The sequence below is a fragment of the Bufo bufo genome, chromosome 1 (genome assembly GCF_905171765.1).
Source record: "Bufo bufo chromosome 1, aBufBuf1.1, whole genome shotgun sequence".
In the NCBI taxonomy this organism is placed as follows: domain Eukaryota; kingdom Metazoa; phylum Chordata; class Amphibia; order Anura; family Bufonidae; genus Bufo; species Bufo bufo.
The window spans coordinates 455015318-455036814 of record NC_053389.1 but is presented as its reverse complement, the minus strand read 5'-3'; the positions used below and the strand labels follow the sequence as shown (position 1 = coordinate 455036814).

General features: G+C 42.9%; 1 protein-coding gene across 1 annotated transcript in view; it reads left to right on the top strand.

Moving 5' to 3' along the window:
- Positions 1–21146, top strand: part of LOC120982817 (ankyrin-3-like) — a 279530-nt gene extending 258384 nt beyond the window's left edge. The window contains exons 18-20 of the mRNA XM_040413026.1: positions 4402–4565; positions 9046–9162; positions 21073–21146. Of these exons, the coding sequence (XP_040268960.1) occupies positions 4402–4565; positions 9046–9162; positions 21073–21146 (355 nt within the window). The remainder of the gene's footprint in view (positions 1–4401; positions 4566–9045; positions 9163–21072) is intronic.
- The last annotated feature ends 351 nt before the right edge of the window (positions 21147–21497 follow it).

Sequence of the window (21497 nt, the reverse complement as noted above, 5' to 3'; positions counted from 1 at the left end):
ATAACTACCCTACCTACATTTATTTCAGATTTTGAGGACGTTTTTTCTGAAAAGGGTTGTCAGAAGTTACCACCTCATCGTCCTTATGATTGCCCGGTTAACCTTATTCCCGGCGCAAAATTACCCAAGACCAGGTTATATAATCTTTCAGGTCCAGAGAGACAAGCCATGAAAGATTATATCTCCGAGAGCTTGGCTAAGGGACACATCAGACCCTCTTCTTCACCCGTGGCTGCAGGGTTTTTCTTCGTTAAAAAGAAAGATGGGGGCCTGCGTCCTTGCCTAGGTTTTCGCGAATTAAATCGGATAACCATCCGAGACCCATACCCTCTTCCTCTCATTCCTGACCTGTTTAACCAGATTGGAGGTGCTAGGTGGTTCTCCAAACTTGATCTTAGGGGGGCCTACAATCTGATTCGTATTAAGGAGGGGGATGAGTGGAAGACATCTTTTAACACCCCTGAGGGGCATTATGAAAATCTAGTTATGCCTTTTGGTCTGACCAATGCTCCTGCCGTCTTTCAACATTTCGTTAATGACATTTTTAGTCATCTAATCGGCAGGTTTGTGGTAATATACCTAGATGATATTTTAATTTATTCGTCTGATCTGAGAACACATGAGGTGCATGTCAGACAAGTACTGCAGGTCCTAAATTATACGCTAAAATTGAAAAATGTGTCTTCGCCGTTCAGGAGATACAATTCCTAGGTTATTTTTTATCTGCTTCAGGTTTCCGTATGGATCCTAGGAAGGTCCAGGCAATTCTAGATTGGGATCTTCCTGAGAACCTCAAAGCACTGCAACGGTTTTTGGGCTTCGCAAATTTCTATAGGAAATTCATTAAAAATTATTCACTTATTGTAAAACCCCTGGGTGTATGTGTTTGTCTGTATTGTCTGTCCTCTCCCTTGTGTTTCCCTCTTAGTGTCAGTGGTGCGGACTAGCGATCCCACCGGCCCGTTCACTATCTAGGGCTCATTGTAGGGAAAGCCAGGGTTTAGGCACGTGATCGCCGCACGGGTGAGGAACCCGTCTAGGGACGTCAGGGCAGTCAGGTGCCAGCCGCAAGGTGAGTCAGGGGTCACCACCTTTCCCTCTCCCTTGGGCAGGGCTTTCCCTTTTCCCTCCCTGTGCGTGACGCCAGTCATTACAGTGGATCGATTGTAGATTTACCTGCCCTGTTTTCTGGCACTATTATATAAAAAAGATTATAATCTCCCATTTTGGAGACTTACAATTGTTCATATTTGTCTGAACGATGGAGAAATGACTTACAAGTGATTTATCATCATTTATCTGTGTTTTTAGTAAAAGGTGCAGTTTAGACTCATAGACCAAATACAATGTGCAATGGTTTCAGGGCCCTTTACACAGGCTGATAATCACTCAGACAGTTGTTCATACCACCGATCGTACTAACTCGTCTTTGATTGCATATCTTATGCTGACATAAAAATCATCATTTGACATCAGCACATCCCCTTGTGTAAAATGTAGAGGGGGAATGAACGATCCGATTTACGAAGAATAATTATTATTGCATAACATGAATGCAAGTGAGCAAAAGCCGATCAACTTGCTATATTGTTGATCAGCGTTTATTGCAATGTAGCTACCTATGTATAAGGAACGTAACACTGTCCCAAATACAAAACCTCACAAGAGATAGGCAGGGTGGTCCAAAAGTATGGAGACATCTGAATAAATGGAAAAAAAGTGGTTAGGAACGCCCTCCTCTGTGTGGCATGTTGTTAAGGGGAAGGAGACAAATCTGTGAGGGGCAGTGTCCAACGTGATGGCCATTTTGAAAGCCGCCATCTTGGAACCAAGTTGATCTTTTCAAATGGGAAGGGGTGCATGTAACATGCATCTGATGGAGAATTTGATGAAGAATTAAAATCGGTGCTTAAATGTGATGTACCTTTATTCCTGCTAAAGTTATTATCAGTTTTCTCTTTGTTACAGACAGATATGGCTGCGAGATTAACATGTGAGGAGAAGACATAGATTGTGCTGATCTCCAGGGAGTGCAGTACCTGAGTCATTGGGGACTTCAACGCTCTGCGCCCTAACAGACCACCCATCTGCCATTGCACAGTTTGGAAATTGCTTGCCAAATAGGTTCTGTGTTGTACCTGCCAAATGTGGCTCCCCTTGCAATTGCTGTGACACCCATTTTGCAAATTCAACACAGCAATTAGAATTGTCCTCATTGAGGTGATGCAGCAACTGGATCTTATACAGGTGCCATTTGTGCATAGCCGGTATCCGCCAGATGGTGATTCGACTCAACTTCAATCTTCTGTGACAGACACCGGCTGCTACGATGTGGGCTCTTGCTGAAGAGCACAAGGACGGACATTGTTGTTGCTTCGTCTGTGCCATTTTTGTTACATGCTCCACATTTTGGCAGGTACAACACATAACCTGTATGGAAAAATTTGACAAGTGTGTCATGGTGGATGGGTGGTCTGTTAGGGTGCACAGCATTGAAATCAACTGCAAGGATTGGGTACTGCGCTCCCTGGAGATCAGCATAAGCGCTGTCATCTCCTCACGTGTTAATCTCACAGACATATCTGTGTCTGTAAAAAAAGAAAAAATTGATGATAACTTTGGCAGGAATAAAGGTACATCCAATTTCTCATCAATTTCTCTGTCAGATACATATGACACATATTCCAAGATGGTGGCTTTCAAAATGGCTTCCCTGTTGGACTCCGCCCCTCACAGATTTGTACCCTTCCTCTTTTTAAAATGCAACACACAGGTTAGCATTACCAACCACCATTTTCCATTTATTCAGGTGTCTCCATACTTTTGCACCACACTGTATTTCACAAGCTAGATTATTTTTATCAATGTCATCTGCAGTTCAAAATTCTTATAAAGCGAAATGTCAAGGCAGTTTTATATACTAAAATACCTTCACTTCAAGATATTAGATCAGGCAGGAGTGAAGCGCATATCACACTCACTATAAACATTGGTTTGAATAAAAACATTCCTATATCTTCAGGAATGCTATGATAAAAAACACCGTCTCACGCTTTGCCAGTTGCTTTGAATGCAGTGCTTACTGAGTCATGAAAAGGAATTTCTTGATCATGAAAGAATTCTGTGTATAAAAGGGTACGGGTTCAAGTTCCTTGATGCAGTTTTTAAAGCCAAAACCAGGAGTAGATACAAGAAATGAGAAGAAACAATATCAATCCTTTATATTTACTCTACTTGTATGATCCACACCAGATTTTGCATCAGAAAATCTTAACGTGTGGCTGTACCCTAACGCTCTGCAATTTCAGCCGTTGGAATAAGTTAAAGGGGTTGTCCCAAGATTTAATTTATGCCTTATCCACAGAATAAGGGACATGTATCCGATCAGTGAGTTCCTGGTAACTGGGACCCGCATTAGAGATATTTTAAGCGAATTTCCCTCAATTCATTCATGGTTTGATTTGGTCAAAACGACTGTAAGATTCAATTCAGTCCGAGAAAAGTCATGTTTTACGATCTGGGGTCTTGTTTTACACTAAATAACTGATAAATGAATTCCACAGGTTATTCCGGTCTTGTAGTTATCTAATATGTGTATTTTTATTTTATTTTTATTCAATGTGTGCCCAATAAAATATGTTGTATACTTTTTATTTTCATTTTTTTTTTTAACTTTTTTTTTATAAATCTCATGATGGGAATACTATTTTATAACTTTATTTCAAACTTACAATATAATATCATACCTCTGTAAGCTAATACATTGTGCTCTGTGTTAGTATGACACAGGCTGCTTTTAGGGCACAGACTTACTGAACAGACACCCTGGGGCTCTTCTGTAGGTCTTAAGGGCTGACTACAGATGGATCTCCTTAGTATCTAATCTGGTCACTTGGAAACCCGGTCATGTACTGTGGCAATCAAAGGGTTAATAGCTGGGATTGGAACTTCCTCCAGCAGATGCTCTGCTCCATCTGCCGTCAAAAGACAGTTAAGGTTTTGGGGTTGTGCAGGAATTGGGGGGGGGGTAGTCAGTTGCCAATACCAAATGGTCACATGACTCAAGGGTATCCTGTCACTGCCGCAACCAGTGATTGGCTACAGGCGATATCAAATCGGATGTTTACAGCGAGGGAACCCAGTGGAGCATCACAGGCCTGGAAGAGAAGGTCTGGCCAAGTGGGTATGTTTGCCAACCCCCCCCCCCATTCTTGCACACATAAGCACATACACACAAACACAGATCAATGATAAGGATTCCATTATTCATAGTTTATGACATATAAAAGGATGATAAATCACATCCATTGAATTATTTTAAAGTATGCAAAACCTAAACAAAAATAAACCCTTGTGGATGTTATGTAGTGAAATTCTAATCCTGTTTTCATCTATCAACAGCCCATTGCATTTAGCAGCTTGCCACGTTGAAAATTATGAAATTTTGGCATTGCTGCTGTCGTGCAGTGCTGAAGTCAATGCACTAAATAAGGACTTGATCACTCCGCTGTTTAATGCCACCAATTCATCAAACTTTCATGGAGCAAAACTGTTGATTGACTATGGTACAGTATACCTTACTCTGTATTGTTTTATTCATTATAGATGATGTGTGAGGCTGCTTTAATCCTTGCTTGGAGACAAGTGTGTGGAAATGCATTCCGAACAGTGTGCACTGTGGCTAGTCTACCTTTTTGCAAAGCCCTTAACCACTTCAGCCCCCTTAGCTTAAACCCCCTTAATGACCAGGGGGTTGGCGGCTCGGATGCGGACCCATTCATTTTAATGGGGCCGCAAAAGATGCGGACAGCACTCCGTGTCCTGTCCGCATCCATGGCTCCGCGGACAAGAATAGGCATTTATATTGCCGACGCCTGTTCCGTTCCGCAAATTGCGGAAGTCAACACGGGCGCCTTCCGTTTTTTGCGCATCCGCGGTTTGCGGACCGCAAAAAACAGCACGGTCGTGTGCATGAGGCCTTATATTGAGCATACGGGTAATGAGATTTTTTTTTTTCGTTCAGCCTCTGGGCTAAGAGAAAAAATTAACGGCACAGATTTCTTCATTTGCATCGATCAATGTGGATGAAAAAATCTCTGCCAAAAAATGTGCAAAAAAAAAAAAGCTGCGATCGCTAATAAAGATCCAAAAAGCTCAAAAGTGATCTTTATAGCGCCGCAGCGATTTTACGGTGTTTTTGCAGTGATCAGAAAAAAAACATTTCTGTCACTGCGGTGGGGCGGACTGAACGCAAGTGTGCGCACAAGATCAGGCCTGATCGGGCGAACACTGCGTTTTTTGTAGAGCCTAAGGTGACCCTAATGTATTGATATAGATCTGATTGCGATCAGTCTTGATCACTTACAGATACTATATACAGTGGGATGCGAAAGTTTGGGCAACCTTGTTAATCGTCATGATTTTCCTGCATAAATCGTTGGTTGTTACGATAAAAAATGTCAGTTAAATATATCATATAGGAGACACACACAGTGATATTTGAGAAGTGAAATGAAGTTTATTGGATTTACAGAAAGTGTGCTATAATTGTTTAAACAAAATTAGGCAGGTGCATAAATTTGGGCACTGTTGTCATTTTATTGATTCCAAAACCTTTAGAACTAATTATTGGAACTCAAATTGGCTTGGTAAGCTCAGTGATCCCTGACCTACATACACAGGTGAATCCAATTATGAGAAAGGGTATTTTAAGGGGGTCAATTGTAAGTTTCCCTCCTCTTTTAATTTTCTCTGAAGAGTAGCAACATGGGGGTCTCAAAACAACTCTCAAATGACCTGAAGACAAATATTGTTCACTATCATGTTTTAGGGGAAGGATACAGAAAGCTGTCTCAGAGATTTCAGCTGTCTGTTTCCACAGTAAGGAACTTATTGAGGAAATGGAAGACCACAGGCTCAGTTCAAGTTAAGGCTCGAAGTGGCAGACCAAGAAAAATCTCGGATAGACAGAAGCGACGAATGGTGAGAACAGTCAGAGTCAACCCACAGACCAGCACCAAAGACCTACAACATCATCTTGCTGCAGATGGAGTCACTGTGCATCGTTCAACCATTCGGCGGACTTTACACAAGGAGATGCTGTATGCGAGAGTCATGCAGAGGAAGCCTTCTCTCCGCCCACAGCACAAAAAGTGCCGCTTGAGGTGGGCTAAAGCACATTTGGACAAGCCAGCTTCATTTTGGAATAAGGTGCTGTGGACTGATGAAACTAAAATTGAGTTATTTGGCCATAACAAGGGGCGTTATGCATGGGGGAAAAAGAACACAGCATTCCAAGAAAAACACCTGCTACCTACAGTAAAATATGGTGGTGGTCCCATCATGCTGTGGGGCTGTGTGGCCAGTGCAGGGACTGGGAATCTTGTCAAAGTTGAGGGACGCATGGATTCCACTCAGTATCAGCAGATTCTGGAGACCAATGTCCAGGAATCAGTGACAAAGCTGAAGCTGTGCCGGGGCTGGATCTTTCAACAAAAAAACAGGAAGCGTTTAGAGGCTGTAATTTCTGCAAAAGGAGGATCTACTAAATATTGATTTCATTTCTTTTTTGTGGTGCCCAAATTTATGCACCTGCCTAATTTTGTTTAAACAATTATAGCACACTTTCTGTAAATCCAATAAACTTCATTTCACTTCTCAAATATCACTGTGTGTGTCTCCTATATGATATATTTAACTGACATTTTTTATCGTAACAACCAATGATTTATACAGGAAAATCATGACGATTAACAAGGTTGCCCAAACTTTTGCATCCCACTGTAGTACTAGTGCTGATTAGCGACAGCGATGACGCTAATCAGCGACTAATCAGTGACTGCGGTGCGGTGGGCGCTAACTACCTAACAAGTGGCTAACTAACTGGCGGTTATTAGGGACCCTTAGGCCCCATTCATTTCTGCGGAACGTAATTGCGGACTTATTCATTTCTATGGGGACAGACTTTGTCCCGCTCGGATCCGGAATTGCGGATCTGCACTTCCGGGTCCGCACTTCCGTTCTGCAAAAATATAGAACATGTCCTATTCTTGTCCGCAATTGCGGACAAGAAAAGGCATTTTCTATAAAGTTCTGGCAATGTGCGGATCCGCAAAATGCAGAAAGCACATTGCTGGTGTCCGTGTTTTGCAGATCCGTGGATCCGCAAAACACATACGGACGTCTGAATGGAGCCTTACAGGGGGGTGATCAATGACAGGGGGTGATCAATGACAGGGGGGTGATCAGGGAGTCTATATGGGGTGATCAGGGGTTAATAAGGGGTAAATAAGTGACAGGGGGAGGGGGGTGTAGTGTAGTGTGGTGATTGGTGCTACTTACAGAGCTGCCTGTGTCCTCTGGTGGTCGATCCAAGCAAAAGGGACCACCAGAGGACCAGGTAGCAGGTATATGAGACGCTGTTAACAAAACAGCATCTAATATACCTTTTTGGGGTTAAAAAAATCGCATCTACAGCCTGCCAGCGAATGATCGCCGCTGGCAGGCTGTAGATCAACTTGCTTACCTCGCGATTCTGTGAGCGCGCATTCACAGGAAATCTCGCGTCTCGCGAGATGACACGTAGATGCGTCGACGAGGAATAACCCGGCCGCCTGCAGGACGCATCCCTGCGTTAGGCGGTCGGGAGGTGGTTAAACATGCTGCCAGATACCTTACCCATTGCTAGGATAAACTATTTTACCCTGGGTTACCTACGGGATAAACTGTGAGATTACATATGCAGTGCCATGGGTATACAGTACATGACATATCACACAGTACTTGTGTGATTATTGCACATGATAAATTGCCATGCTTTAGAGGTAAAGGCATTTGGTGTCATCTTCTAGGAAAGGAGGAAAGGCCAACTTAATTCTAGCGAAAATTGATTTTTAAAAGAGCTAATAGCAATGGAAGGTCCACTTTGTAGAAAAAGATAGAACAATGCCAAACCTAGTAGACATATTTTATTAGAGCATATAGACAGTGGCTGCCCAGTTCATCACATGGAGCAAGTTTTAAGGGGTTTTCTGTTACTTAGATATTGATTGCTTGTGCTCAGGATAGGTCATCAATATCGAATGAGTGGGGGCTAATACAGGGCACCCCCAGGGGCGCATTAAGTGGCACCAAATCCCAGGGCTGCTCCTGAAGCTTGGTCCCCACGAGAAAAAAAAAAACTGTACTGCGATGCAGGCCTCAGGCCTGTGTTGCCAGTTCCTGGTGCGGGTGGTTGCGATGAATTCATTGTGACGCCTATGTCCTGACACAGGCAGTCGTGATGATGTCATCGATGTCTGCTGACCCAAACATCCCTATTGTAAAATGATATTGGGCACCCCCACTTATCAGCTGTTTTGGGCAGCTGCCAACTCCGTAAAATATACAGTGGACGGAAGCCTGATTCAACTGTCTAGTTTGCGATGCCAGCGTTCTGAAGCTCAGCTCCTTTTCACTTGAATAGGAGCTGAGCTGCAGTCCACCATTCTGACCACTACATTGTGTATAGAGGTGCCGTCTGCTTCAGTACTCTGTTCACTGTATAGTTTCCATTGTCAGCAGCTGTCCAAAACAGCTCAGGGTGTCGGACCCCCACCAATCTGATATTGACGACCTATCCTGAGGATAGGTCACCAATATCCAAGTACCAGAAAACCCAATAAGATGTGAAAAGAATGCAGAGGAAGTTGCGTTCATCTATAATTAACACTCTATGCTCCAGGGTGCAGCTAGGTTATTGCTACTTAACAATTGCTGTTTATAGCACTTGCTATTATGTATTACAACATTATCAAGGTCTCTCCTAAAATAGCATTCAGTCTGTCAGCCAAGGGACTGTTTGCTTGTTACAAAGCACAACTTTTGTAGCCAACGATATGTAACATTCACAGAATCCTCCATAGATTAGAAATGATTTGGCAATGGAAATTTCACAGTCTGGTCTTCTGCTATTAACAGCACAGGCGATATGATTCTAATACATGGAGACAAATAGATGGATTGCCTGCAATTATTACCCACTTCTGTGATGTTACTTCTTCTCAGGAGCAAACTTAGAGTATCAAGATGAAAGAGGGCTCACTGCCTTTGACCACATCAAGAACATTGATGACTGGATTGCATGTGGACTTTTCGGCAGTGATATAAATGAATTACTGCGAGGTATGACTCCATTAATCCCAGATCTCTGCTGCTACCTTTTATTTTACCATGTTCATTTATGAAGTAATACAGTACTATGAGCGATGTTCCAGGCTTTATGTTACTAAGCAACTGCAAAATTGTGTCTTCTCTATTGCATAAAGAAACGTTCTATAACATATTACATGCACTTTACTTTTTTAAGCGTTTGAATGAAGCTGAGTGACCATCAAATTTACTTTTATGGGTTCCTATACTTTTTAAATTGAGCTGATCGATGTTTGTACTCAGTGGTGATCTGAGGGTACAGTGAGAAAATGTATTTTATAGTTTTATATATATACACACACTACTTACAAAAACGTAAGGATATTTGGCTTTCGGGTGAAATTTATGGAAAACGTAAAAAGTTCATGCTACAGTTATATTATATCATGAAGAATGGCATTTAAATAGAAGCAAGCAATGGTGGTTTCCTCATATCAAACAATTTATTGAAACAAAAAAGTGTTGGGTATACCCCCACAAAAAATGTCAGTGTCTCAGTAACTTGTCATGTGGCCTTGAGCATCAATTACAGCTTGACAACGACATCTCATACTGTTCACAAGTCGACATTGTCCGCTGAGGCATGGCATCCCACTCTTCTTGAAGGATGGCCCTCAGGTCAATAAGGCTCTGTGGTACAGAGTTACGAGCCTCTACATGGCAACTCCACTGATCCCATAGGTTTTCAATGGGATTCAGGTCTGGAGAAAGTGCAGGCCACTCCATTTGAGGTACAACAGTCTCCAGCAGCCGTTCCCTAAGGATACGACCTCGATGAGCTGGGGAATTGTCATCCATGAAGATGAAATTAGGCCTGTGTTGTTCATGCAAAGGTGCAATGACAGGAATAATGATGTTATACAAGTAGTATGTGCTAGTCTAGGGCAGTTCTGTATTGACTGGACACACCTGCCCACTCTGTAACACCACCATCACCAAAGGCTCGTCTGGTGACAACAGTGGCTGATGCATAGCGCTCTCCTTGACGTCTCCAACATCATTGGCGGCCATCATTTCTGCTCAGCGTGAATCGACTTTCATCAGTGAACAGCACTGAGGCCCACTTGTCCCTCGTCCAGCGTAGATGCTCCCTGGCCCATGCAAGACAATGACACATGTGGTCAGGTACCCTTGCAGGCCATCTAGCATGCAGACCACACTGATGTAAATGGTTTTGAATGGTCAGATGTGACACTTATGTGCCTCTCACCTCCCTTAAATGTGCCTGGGGTTGTGTGGCATTCATCATCCGGTTCAGCAGGGCATTGTTTACAATGGAGCCGTCATCAGTGTGGGATGTGGCCAAAGGACGTCCACTTCTTTGCCTTTCTGTGACTCTTCCAGTCTCTCCGTATCTCTGTTGCAACCTGTTGATGACAATCTGTGACACTCTAAGCTCAGAGGTCACTTCAGTCTGAGAACATCCTGCTTCAAGCCTTGCAAAGACGAGGTACTGTAGATCAATTGTTAGGTGTCATCTTGGTCTCATGATGTCAAAATGTGAACAACATTATGAGGAAGATGTTTAAATGCCAATTCTAATTAAACCAGGAAATTTATTAGGCAATTCATGGAACAAGCAACTGTAAATTTTGCCATTAAGCTCCTTAGAGAACAGCAGGTTGTGCAAAAAGTACTGAAACATTGAACAGTTGGACATGTGCATTCAAACATTTTTAGAATATTACATTAAGTTCACCTCTGAAGGTTAGAGTGCATTTTAGGTTCATCCTGAAATTTCACCCACAAGCCAAATATTCCTAATTTTTTGTGAGTGTGTGTATGTATATACAGTACAGACCAAAAGTTTGGACACACCTTCTCATTCATAGAGTTTTCTTTATTTTCATGACTATGAAGGCATCAAAACTATGAATTAACACATGTGGAATTATATACATAACAAACAAGTGTGAAACAACTGAAAATATGTCATATTCTAGGTTCTTCAAAGTAGCCACCTTTTGCTTTGATTACTGCTTTGCACACTCTTGGCATTCTCTTAATGAGCTTCAAGAGGTAGTCCCCTGAAATGGTCTCCCAACAGTCTTGAAGGAGTTCCCAGAGATGCTTAGCACTTGTTGGCCCTTTTGCCTTCACTCTGCGGTCATCTGGCGCAGCACCCCATCACTCTCCTTCATGGTCAAATAGCCCTTACTTTCAAAGTTTCCCAATTTTTCGGCTGACTGACTGACCTTCATTTCTTAAAGTAATGATGGCCACTCGTTTTTCTTTACTTAGCTGCTTTTTTCTTGCCTTAATACAAATTCTAACAGTCTATTCAGTAGGACTATCAGCTGTGTATCCACCTGACTTCTCCTCAACGCAACTGATGGTCCCAACCCCATTTATAAGGCAAGAAATATATTAAACCTGACAGGGCACACATGTGAAGTGAAAACCATTTCAGGGGACTACCTCTTGAAGCTCATCAAGAGAATGCCAAGAGTGTACAAAGCAGTAATCAAAGCAAAAGGTGGCTACTTTAAAGAACCTAGAATATGACATATTTTCAGTTGTTTCACACTTGTTTGTTATGTATATAATTCCACATGTGTTAATTCATAGTTTTGATGCCTTCAGTGTGAATCTACAATTTTCATAGTCATGAAAATAAAGAAAACTCTTTGAATGAGAAGGTGTGTCCAAACTTTTGGTCTGTACTGTATATATATATATATATATATATATATATATATATATACATACATATACACTCACCTAAAGAATTATTAGGAACACCTGTTCTATTTCTCATTAATGCAATTATCTAGTCAACCAATCACATGGCAGTTGCTTCAATGCATTTAGGGATGTGGTCCTGGTCAAGACAATCTCCTGAACTCCAAACTGAATGTCAGAATGGGAAAGAACGGTGATTTAAGCAATTTTGAGCGTGGCATGGTTGTTGGTGCCCGACGGGCCGGTCTGAGTATTTCACAATCTGCTCAGTTACTGGGATTTTCACGCACAACTATTTCTAGGATTTACAAAGAATGGTGTGAAAAGGGAAAAACATCCAGTATGCGGCAGTCCTGTGAGCGAAAATGCCTTGTGGATGCTAGAGGTCAGAGGAGAATGGGCCAACTGATTCAAGCTGATAGAAGAGCAACGTTGACTGAAATAACCACTCGTTACAACCGAGGTATGCAGCAAAGCATTTGTGAAGCCACAACACGAACAACCTTGAGGCGGATGGGCTACAACAGCAGAAGACCCCACCGGGTACCACTCATCTCCACTACAAATAGGAAAAAGTGGCTACAATTTGCACGAGCTCACCAAAATTAAACTGTTGAAGACTGGAAAAATGTTGCCTGGTCTGATGAGTCTCGATTTCTGTTGAGACATTCAAATGGTAGAGTCCGAATTTGGCGTAAACAGAATGAGAACATGTATCCATCATGCCTTGTTACCACTGTGCAGGCTGGTGGTGGTGGTGTAATGGTGTGGTGGATGTTTTCTGGGCACACTTTAGGCCCCTTAGTGCCAATTGGGCATCATTTAAATGCCATGGGCTACCTGAGCATTGTTTCTGACCATGTCCATCCCTTCATGACAACCATGTACCCATCCTCTGATGGCTACTTCCAGCAGGATAATGCACCATGTCACAAAGCTCGAATCATTTCAAATTGGTTTCTTGAACATGACAATGAGTTCACTGTACTAAAATGGCCCCCACAGTGACCAGATTCTAACCCAATAGAGCATCTTTGGGATGTGGTGGAACGGGAGCTTCCTACCCTGGATGTGCATCCCTCAAATCTCCATCAACTGCAAGATGCTATCCTATCAATAGGGGCCAACATTTCTAAAGAATGCTATCAGCACCTTGTGGAATCAATGCCACGTAGAATTAAGGCAGTTCTGAAGGCAAAAGGGGGTCCAGCACCGTATTAGTATGGTGTTCCTAATAATTCTTTAGGTGAGTGTGTATATATATATATATATATATATATATACACATATACACACAGATAATGATAAAAAAGGAAACAATATTTAAAACATTTCAATTTATTCAGTATCGAAATATATACACTTGCCTGGGCATGCTATCAATGAGCTTATACATGGTTTTCTGAGGAATGGTATGGCATGCTGAATGCATTTGGGCACACAAATCATCAAGATCTGCTGCAGTCTGCTCCCTTTGCAATTGTCAAACAATGATGTCCCAGGTGTTCTTGATGGGAGACAAGTCCGCTGATGCTGTGGACTATGGTAGCAGATTTTAGCTACGCGGGATTGGTGTTGTAAAACAGCTCCTGGAACACTTTGGAGAAATGGCTGTACCATTGGGTCTGCGACCAAATCAATGTAACACTGACATGTTAGTGTACCTGAAATGAATACTAGAGGGGTCCAGCTACCATATGTTATGCCACCCCACACCATAACCCTGGGATTAGGAGTAGTGTGAAGTTCCCTTGTGAAGGCCTCTTCATGGAGTTGCCCAAGTGGTTCTCCAGACCAATCTCTGGCTATCATTGCATCTGAGACAAAAGTGAGACTCATTGCTGAAGACGATAGACCTCCATTCCAGCCTCCTTTGCCATCTTGCTGTGCACCATGAGCGGTGGAGTGAAGTTATTGGAACACCTATAGCTGGATGTCTGGCTCACGTCTGGCTCGATCCGTGCATGCAGAGATTCGCCTTTGTGCACCTCTTGCTGTCTTTCCAATTTATTGTTGTTCTCCCAACCACCAGGACACACAATATTGAACAAATGAACAGTGCTGACATCTCGGGTTACTAGTGATCTGTCTGCGTGATAAACCAAGGATTCTCAGTTCAAGGATTCTATTCCTCTCAGTTTGCGATAGGTGCCAATAAATGGTATCTCAATGAACAGGAAGCATCATGCAATCATCCCACACAATCTGATTTTTTAGGTTTTATGTGGCTAAAAAACTGCTTTCAATCTGGCTTTTATGCACTTCCCATGTGCCACAGATTGAAGCTAGGTGCTTGATAATGATAATCTGCAGATCTTAGAAACACCTGCATAACCTTATGGCTTGTCTTTCTTAGTGTTGCAATTTCAATGTTGAGGATTGTATTTATATTAGGGTACAACCAGACATGGTGATGGCCAAGCAGTGGAGTGCGAGTGTGGCCATTGACGATATGAAAGCAGTTTGCAATCAATTTTTAATGACAGAAAATGGCTGCAGCTCACATGACTGAGTGGTTTTCAGCCTGCCGCTCTTGCATCCTATGCTACTTGTAGACTAAGCAACTGCACTCTGCACCTCCAGTCCCTGACTGAGAGCTACACCGGAGGACTACATTTTGACCATTATCTTCCCAGTTACAGTATATAAATCCTTTTTCTAAAAACTCAAGAATTAAATGAATAGGGGAGAGATTTATCATCCTTGTACACCAGAAAAGTAGCGTTAGAAGTTTGCAAACCACAGGTTTGTGACCTTTTAAACACACTGGAGTAAATTTATGAAAACTGGTGTAAAGAAAAACTGTCTTAGTTGCCCATACTGTAACAAATCAGATTTCACCTTTCATTTTCCAGAGGAGTTCTGAAAAATAAAAGGTGGAATCTGAGTGGTTGCTATGGGCAACTAAGCCAGTTTTCCTTTACACCAGTTTTGAGAAATCTCCCCATATTTGTGTGGAAAGTTTTGCGCTAATGGCATTTTTACATCACTCTCACCATTTTCCAAAAAGGGAGTGTGGCTCGGGCCTGGTGTGGGTGAGGAAGCCTCGGCAGATTTATCATGATGACTAAAATCTACACCAGCTACATGCTGGCATAGATGTCATTCTAGGTGCATGGACTGGAAAAAGGATTTAAGACTAGGTGTGCACAGGGGGATATGAAGACTGGTCTTAATAACTCTCCCCTATAATATGTACAAAAATCACTTTATTCTATAAAACATAATTTCCACTCCTCACATGCTTGGTAAATGTTACTGCACGTTGATTTCTGTATAGATTTGCAATGTGTACATACTCTCACTTGGTACTGATTCTGCTTGCAAAGATCCAGCTCGTAGGGAGTCTTTAAGACAATGCTTCATGGGAAAAAGCAAGCAAAATAGCTCTCCTGTGAAAGGAAAAAAACGGCTCTGTACTTAAAAAAGGACCTTTCACCGATTCTTACCCTATGAACTAACTATACCGACATGTGGAGCGGCGCCCGGGGATCTCTCTGCACTTACTATTATCCCCGGGCGCCGCTCCGTTCTCCTGCTATGCCCTCCGGTATCTCCGCTCACGAAGTTATAGTAGGCGGAGATACCAGTCCCTAAGTTATGGTAGGCGGAGTCTGCCCTAGCGCTGGCCAATCGCAGCGCAGAGCTCACAGCCTGGGAGGTTATTTTCTCCCAGGCTGTGAGCTCTGCAATGCGATTGGCCAGCGCTAGGGCAGACTCCGCCTACCATAACTTAGGGAACGGAGATACCGGAGGGCATAGCAGGAGAACGGAGCGGCGCCCGGGGATAATAGTAAGTGCAGTGAGATCCCCGGGCGCCGCTCCACATGTCTGTATACTTAGTTCATAGGGTAAGAATCGGTGAAAGGTCCTCTTTAACCACCTCCGGACCGCTGTACGCACAGACGCGTCCTGGAGGTGGTTGATTCATTCCTCCTGGACGCGCCGGCGCGTCCTCTCGCGAGACGCGAGATTTCCTGTGAACGCGCGCACACAGGCGCGCGCGCTCACAGGAACGGAAGGTAAGAGAGTTGATCTCCAGCCTGCCAGCGGCGATCGTTCGCTGGCAGGCTGGAGATGTGTTTTTTTTAACCCCTAACAGGTATATTAGACGCTGTTTTGATAACAGCGTCTAATATACCTGCTACCTGGTCCTCTGGTGGTCCCTTTTGTTTGGATCGACCACCAGAGGACACAGGTAGCTCAGTAAAGTCCCACCAAGCACCACTACACTACACTACACCCCCCCCGTCACTTATTAACCCCTTATTAGCCCCTGATCACCCCTAATCACCCCTGATCACCCCATATAGACTCCCTGATCACCCCCCTGTCATTGATTACCCCCCTGTCATTGATCAACCCCCTGTAAAGCTCCATTCAGATGTCCGCATGATTTTTACGGATCCACTGATAGATGGATCGGATCCGCAAAACGCATCCGGACGTCTGAATGAAGCCTTACAGGGGCATGATCAATGACTGTGGTTATCACCCCATATAGACTCCCTGATCACCCCCCTGTCATTGATCACCCCCCTGTCATTGATTACCCCCCTGTAAAGCTCCATTCAGACGTCCGCATGATTTTTACGGATCCACTGATAGATGGATCGGATCCGCAAAACGCATCCGGACGTCTGAATGAAGCCTTACAGGGGCATGATCAATGACTGTGGTGATCACCCCATATAGACTCCCTGATCACCCCCCTGTCATTGATCACCCCCCTGTCATTGATTACCCCCCTGTAAAGCTCCATTCAGACGTCCGCATGATTTTTACGGATCCACTGATAGATGGATCGGATCCGCAAAACGCATCCGGACGTCTGAATGAAGCCTTACAGGGGCATGATCAATGACTGTGGTGATCACCCCATATAGACTCCCTGATCACCCCCCTGTCATTGATTACCCCCCTGTCATTGATCACCCCCCTGTAAAGCTCCATTCAGACGTCCACATGATTTTTACGGATCCACTGATAGATGGATCGGATCCGCAAAACGCATCCGGACGTCTGAATGAAGCCTTACACGGGCGTGATAAATGACTGTGGTTATCACCCCATATAGACTCCCTGATCACCCCCCCTGTCATTGATCACCACCCCTGTCATTGATCACCCCCCCTGTCATTGATCACCCCCCCTGTCATTGATCACCCCCCCTGTCATTGATCACCCCCCCTGTCATTGATCACCCCCCCTGTCATTGATCACCCCCCTGTCATTGATCACCCCCCTGTCATTGATCAACCCCCCTGTCATTGATCACCCCCCTGTCATTGATCAACCCCCCTGTCATTGATCACCCCCCTGTCATTGATCACCCCCCTGTCATTGATCAACCCCCCTGTCATTGATCACCCCCCTGTCATTGATCACCCCCCTGTAAGGCTCCATTCAGACATTTTTTTGGCCCAAGTTAGCGGAATTATTATTATTTTTTCTTACAAAGTCTCATATTCCACTAACTTGTGACAAAAAATTAAATCTCACATGAACTCACCATACCCCTCACGGAATCCAAATGCGTAAAATTTTTTAGACATTTATATTCCAGACTTCTTCTCACGCTTTAGGGCCCCTAGAATGCCAGGGCAGTATAAATACCCCACATGTGACCCCATTTCGGAAAGAAGACACCCCCAGGTATTCCGTGAGGGGCATATTGAGTCCATGAAAGATTGAAATTTTTGTCCCAAGTTAGCGGAACGGGAGACTTTGTGAGAAAAAAATAAAAAATATCAATTTCCGCTAACTTGTGCCAAAAAAAAAAAATTTCTATGAACTCGCCATGCCCCTCATTGAATACCTTGGGGTGTCTTCTTTCCAAAATGGGGTCACATGTGGGGTATTTATACTGCCCTGGCATTCTAGGGGCCCCAAAGCGTGAGAAGAAGTCTGGTATCCAAATGTCTAAAAATGCCCTCCTAAAAGGAATTTGGGCACCTTTGCGCATCTAGGCTGCAAAAAAGTGTCACACATCTGGTATCGCCGTACTCAGGAGAAGTTGGGGAATGTGTTTTGGGGTGTCATTTTACATATACCCATGCTGGGTGAGATAAATATCTTGGTCAAATGCCAACTTTGTATAAAAAAATGGGAAAAGTTGTCTTTTGCCAAGATATTTCTCTCACCCAGCATGGGTATATGTAAAAAGACACCCCAAAACACATTCCCCAACTTCTCCTGAGTACAGAGATACCACATGTGTGGCACTTTTTTGCAGCCTAGGTGGGCAAAGGGGCCCATATTCCAAAGAGCACCTTTTGGATTTCACTGGTCATTTACCTACTTACCACACATTAGGGCCCCTGGAAAATGCCAGGGCAGTATAACTACCCCACAAGTGACCCCATTTTGGAAAGAAGACACCCCAAGGTATTCCTTGAGGGGCATGGCGAGTTCCTAGAATTTTTTATTTTTTGTCACAAGTTAGTGGAAAATGATGATTTTTTTTATATATTTTTTTTTTTTTTTCATACAAAGTCTCATATTCCACTAACTTGTGACAAAAAATAAAAACTTCCATGAACTCACTATGCCCATCAGCGAATACCTTGGGGTCTCTTCTTTCCAAAATGGGGTCACTTGTGGGGTAGTTATACTGCCCTGGCATTCTAGGGGCCCAAATGTGTGGTACGGAGTTTGAAATCAAATTCTGTAAAAAATGACGAGTGAAATCCGAAAGGTGCTCTTTGGAATATGGGCCCCTTTGCCCACCTAGGCTGCAAAAAAGTGTCACACATCTGGTATCTCCGTATTCAGGAGAAGTTGGGGAATGTGTTTTGGGGTGTCTTTTTACATATACCCATGCTGGGTGAGATAAATATCTTGGCAAAAGACAACTTTTCCCATTTTTTTATACAAAGTTGGCATTTGACCAAGATATTTATCTCACCCAGCATGGGTATATGTAAAATGACACCCCAAAACACATTCCCCAACTTCTACTGAATACGGAGATACCAGATGTGTGACACTTTTTTGCAGCCTAGGTGGGCAAAGGGGCCCACATTCCAAAGAGCACCTTTCGGATTTCACTCGTCATTTTTTACAGAATTTGATTTCAAACTCCTTACCACACATTTGGGCCCCTAGAATGCCAGGGCAGTATAACTACCCCACAAGTGACCCCATTTTGGAAAGAAGAGACCCCAAGGTATTTCGTGATGGGCATAGTGAGTTCATGGAAGTTTTTATTTTTTGTCACAAGTTAGTGGAATATGAGACTTTGTAAGAAAAAAAAAAAAAAAAAAAAAAAATCATCATTTTCCGCTAACTTGTGACAAAAAATAAAAAGTTCTATGAACTCACTATGCCCATCAGCGAATACCTTAGGGTGTGTACTTTCCGAAATGGGGTCATTTGTGGGGTGTTTGTACTGTCTGGGCATTGTAGAACCTCAGGAAACATGACAGGTGCTCAGAAAGTCAGAGCTGCTTCAAAAAGCGGAAATTCACATTTTTGTACCATAGTTTGTAAACGCTATAACTTTTACCCAAACCATTTTTTTTTTACCCAAACATTTTTTTTTTATCAAAGACATGTAGAACAATAAATTTAGAGCAAAATTTATATATGGATGTCATTTTTTTTGCAAAATTTTACAACTGAAAGTGAAAAATGTCATTTTTTTGCAAAAAAATCGTTAAATTTCGATTAATAACAAAAAAAGTAAAAATGTCAGCAGCAATGAAATACCACCAAATGAAAGCTCTATTAGTGAGAAGAAAAGGAGGTAAAATTCATTTGGGTGGTAAGTTGCATGACCGAGCAATAAATGGTGAAAGTAGTGTAGGTCAGAAGTGTAAAAAGTGGCCTGGTCTTTCAGGGTGTTTAAGCACTGGGGGCTGAGGTGGTTAAAGGGTTTCTGTCACCCCATTAAACCGTTTTTTTTTTTTTTCTTTACTAATAATCTATATAGTGCGATCTCATGATACATAAGCAAATTAATCATTTTGGTTCAGTAGAATTTGCTAAAAATCGATTTTTAAAATATGCTAATTACCTTGCTACCAGCAAGTAGGGCGGCTACTTGCTGGTAGCAGCCGCATCCTCCGATGGTAATGACGCCCCCTCGGCATGCTGATTGACAGGGCCAGGGAAGGGAATCGTTCTCTGCTGGCGCTGTTAGAATTTGAAATCTCGCGCCTGCGCCGTACCTGTCTTCAATCGGCGCAGGCGCACTGAGAGGCGGCCGCTCGCTCGACCGCTCCATCCTCAATGCGCCTGCGTCGATGACGTCATCAAGTACACCCGGAAGAGAAGACGCCGGCATCGCTGGAAGGAGGCGGAGAGTCTGGTGACGTCGCTGGATGCTCGAATCAGGTAAGTATGTACATAATAAGCATGCTGCCACAAAAACCACCAACGAAATGGGAATAAATAATTTTATAAAAATGACAGTTATTAACACTATACCACCAACGATTATTAATAATAAATCTCTTCCGGGTGTACTTGATGACGTCATCGACGCAGGCGCATTGAGGATGGAGCGGTCGAGAGTGCGGCCGCCTCTCAGTGCGCCTGCGCCGATTGAAGACAGGTACGGCGCAGGCGCGAGATTTCAAATTCTAACAGCGCCACCAGAGAACGATTCCCTTCCCTGGCCCTGTCAATCAGCATGCCGAGGGGGCGTCATTACCATCGGAGGATGCGGCTGCTACCAGCAAGTAGCCGCCCTACTTGCTGGTAGCAAGGTAATTAGCATATTTTAAAAATCGATTTTTAGCTAATTCTACTAAACCAAAATGATTAATTTGCTTATGTATCATGAGATCGCACTATAGGGATTATTAGTAAAGAAAAAAAAAAAAACGGTTTAATGGGGTGACAGAAGCCCTTTAAGATGAGCAACAGGTCACAGCTCTAGCACCACCTATAGGTAGGCCCCTATAGGTGGCACTAGAGAAACATTTTTCTTTCTCTCCTGGGGGGCTATTTTTCATACTTTTGCCCATGGAGAATTGCCATAAAGACGCTCACTCCATTAAAATCTTGAAACAGACATTTATTAGCCAATAAGTCAGTGGATGCAATGGAAAATAGATCCACAACCAAAGCCAACCAAGTTTATTTTAATAGAACCCTTTTATTAGATCATGCTATAAACAAATGCATTCTTGTCTTTCTAGATTGGGGTAATGGAAATCATTTTACATTAACCTATTAAATGAATCTGTTTTTCAGCTTATGATCTACGTCAGTCCATTCAACTTGTGAGACAAGTTGCTGACCGCATGAAGACCATGGAGGCAATTTAAAGAAATGGGCAAGACCAGCTTACAGTTTCTGAGAATGATAGTTTTTAAGATGATGTGATACAATAAAGGCCAATACATCCATATAAATATACCTTGTTACCAGCACAGATTTTCATATTAAAGTTTGCAAATGGAGTTAAATTTTATTTTATTTTAGAAGGATATCAAGATGACTTTTTTATGCACATACAATACACTCACCTAAAGAATTATTAGGAACACCTGTTCTATTTCTCATTAATGCAATTATCTAGTCAACCAATCACATGGCAGTTGCTTCAATGCATTTAGGGGGGTGGTCCTAGTCAAGACAATCTCCTGAACTCCAAACTGAATGTCAGAATGGGAAAG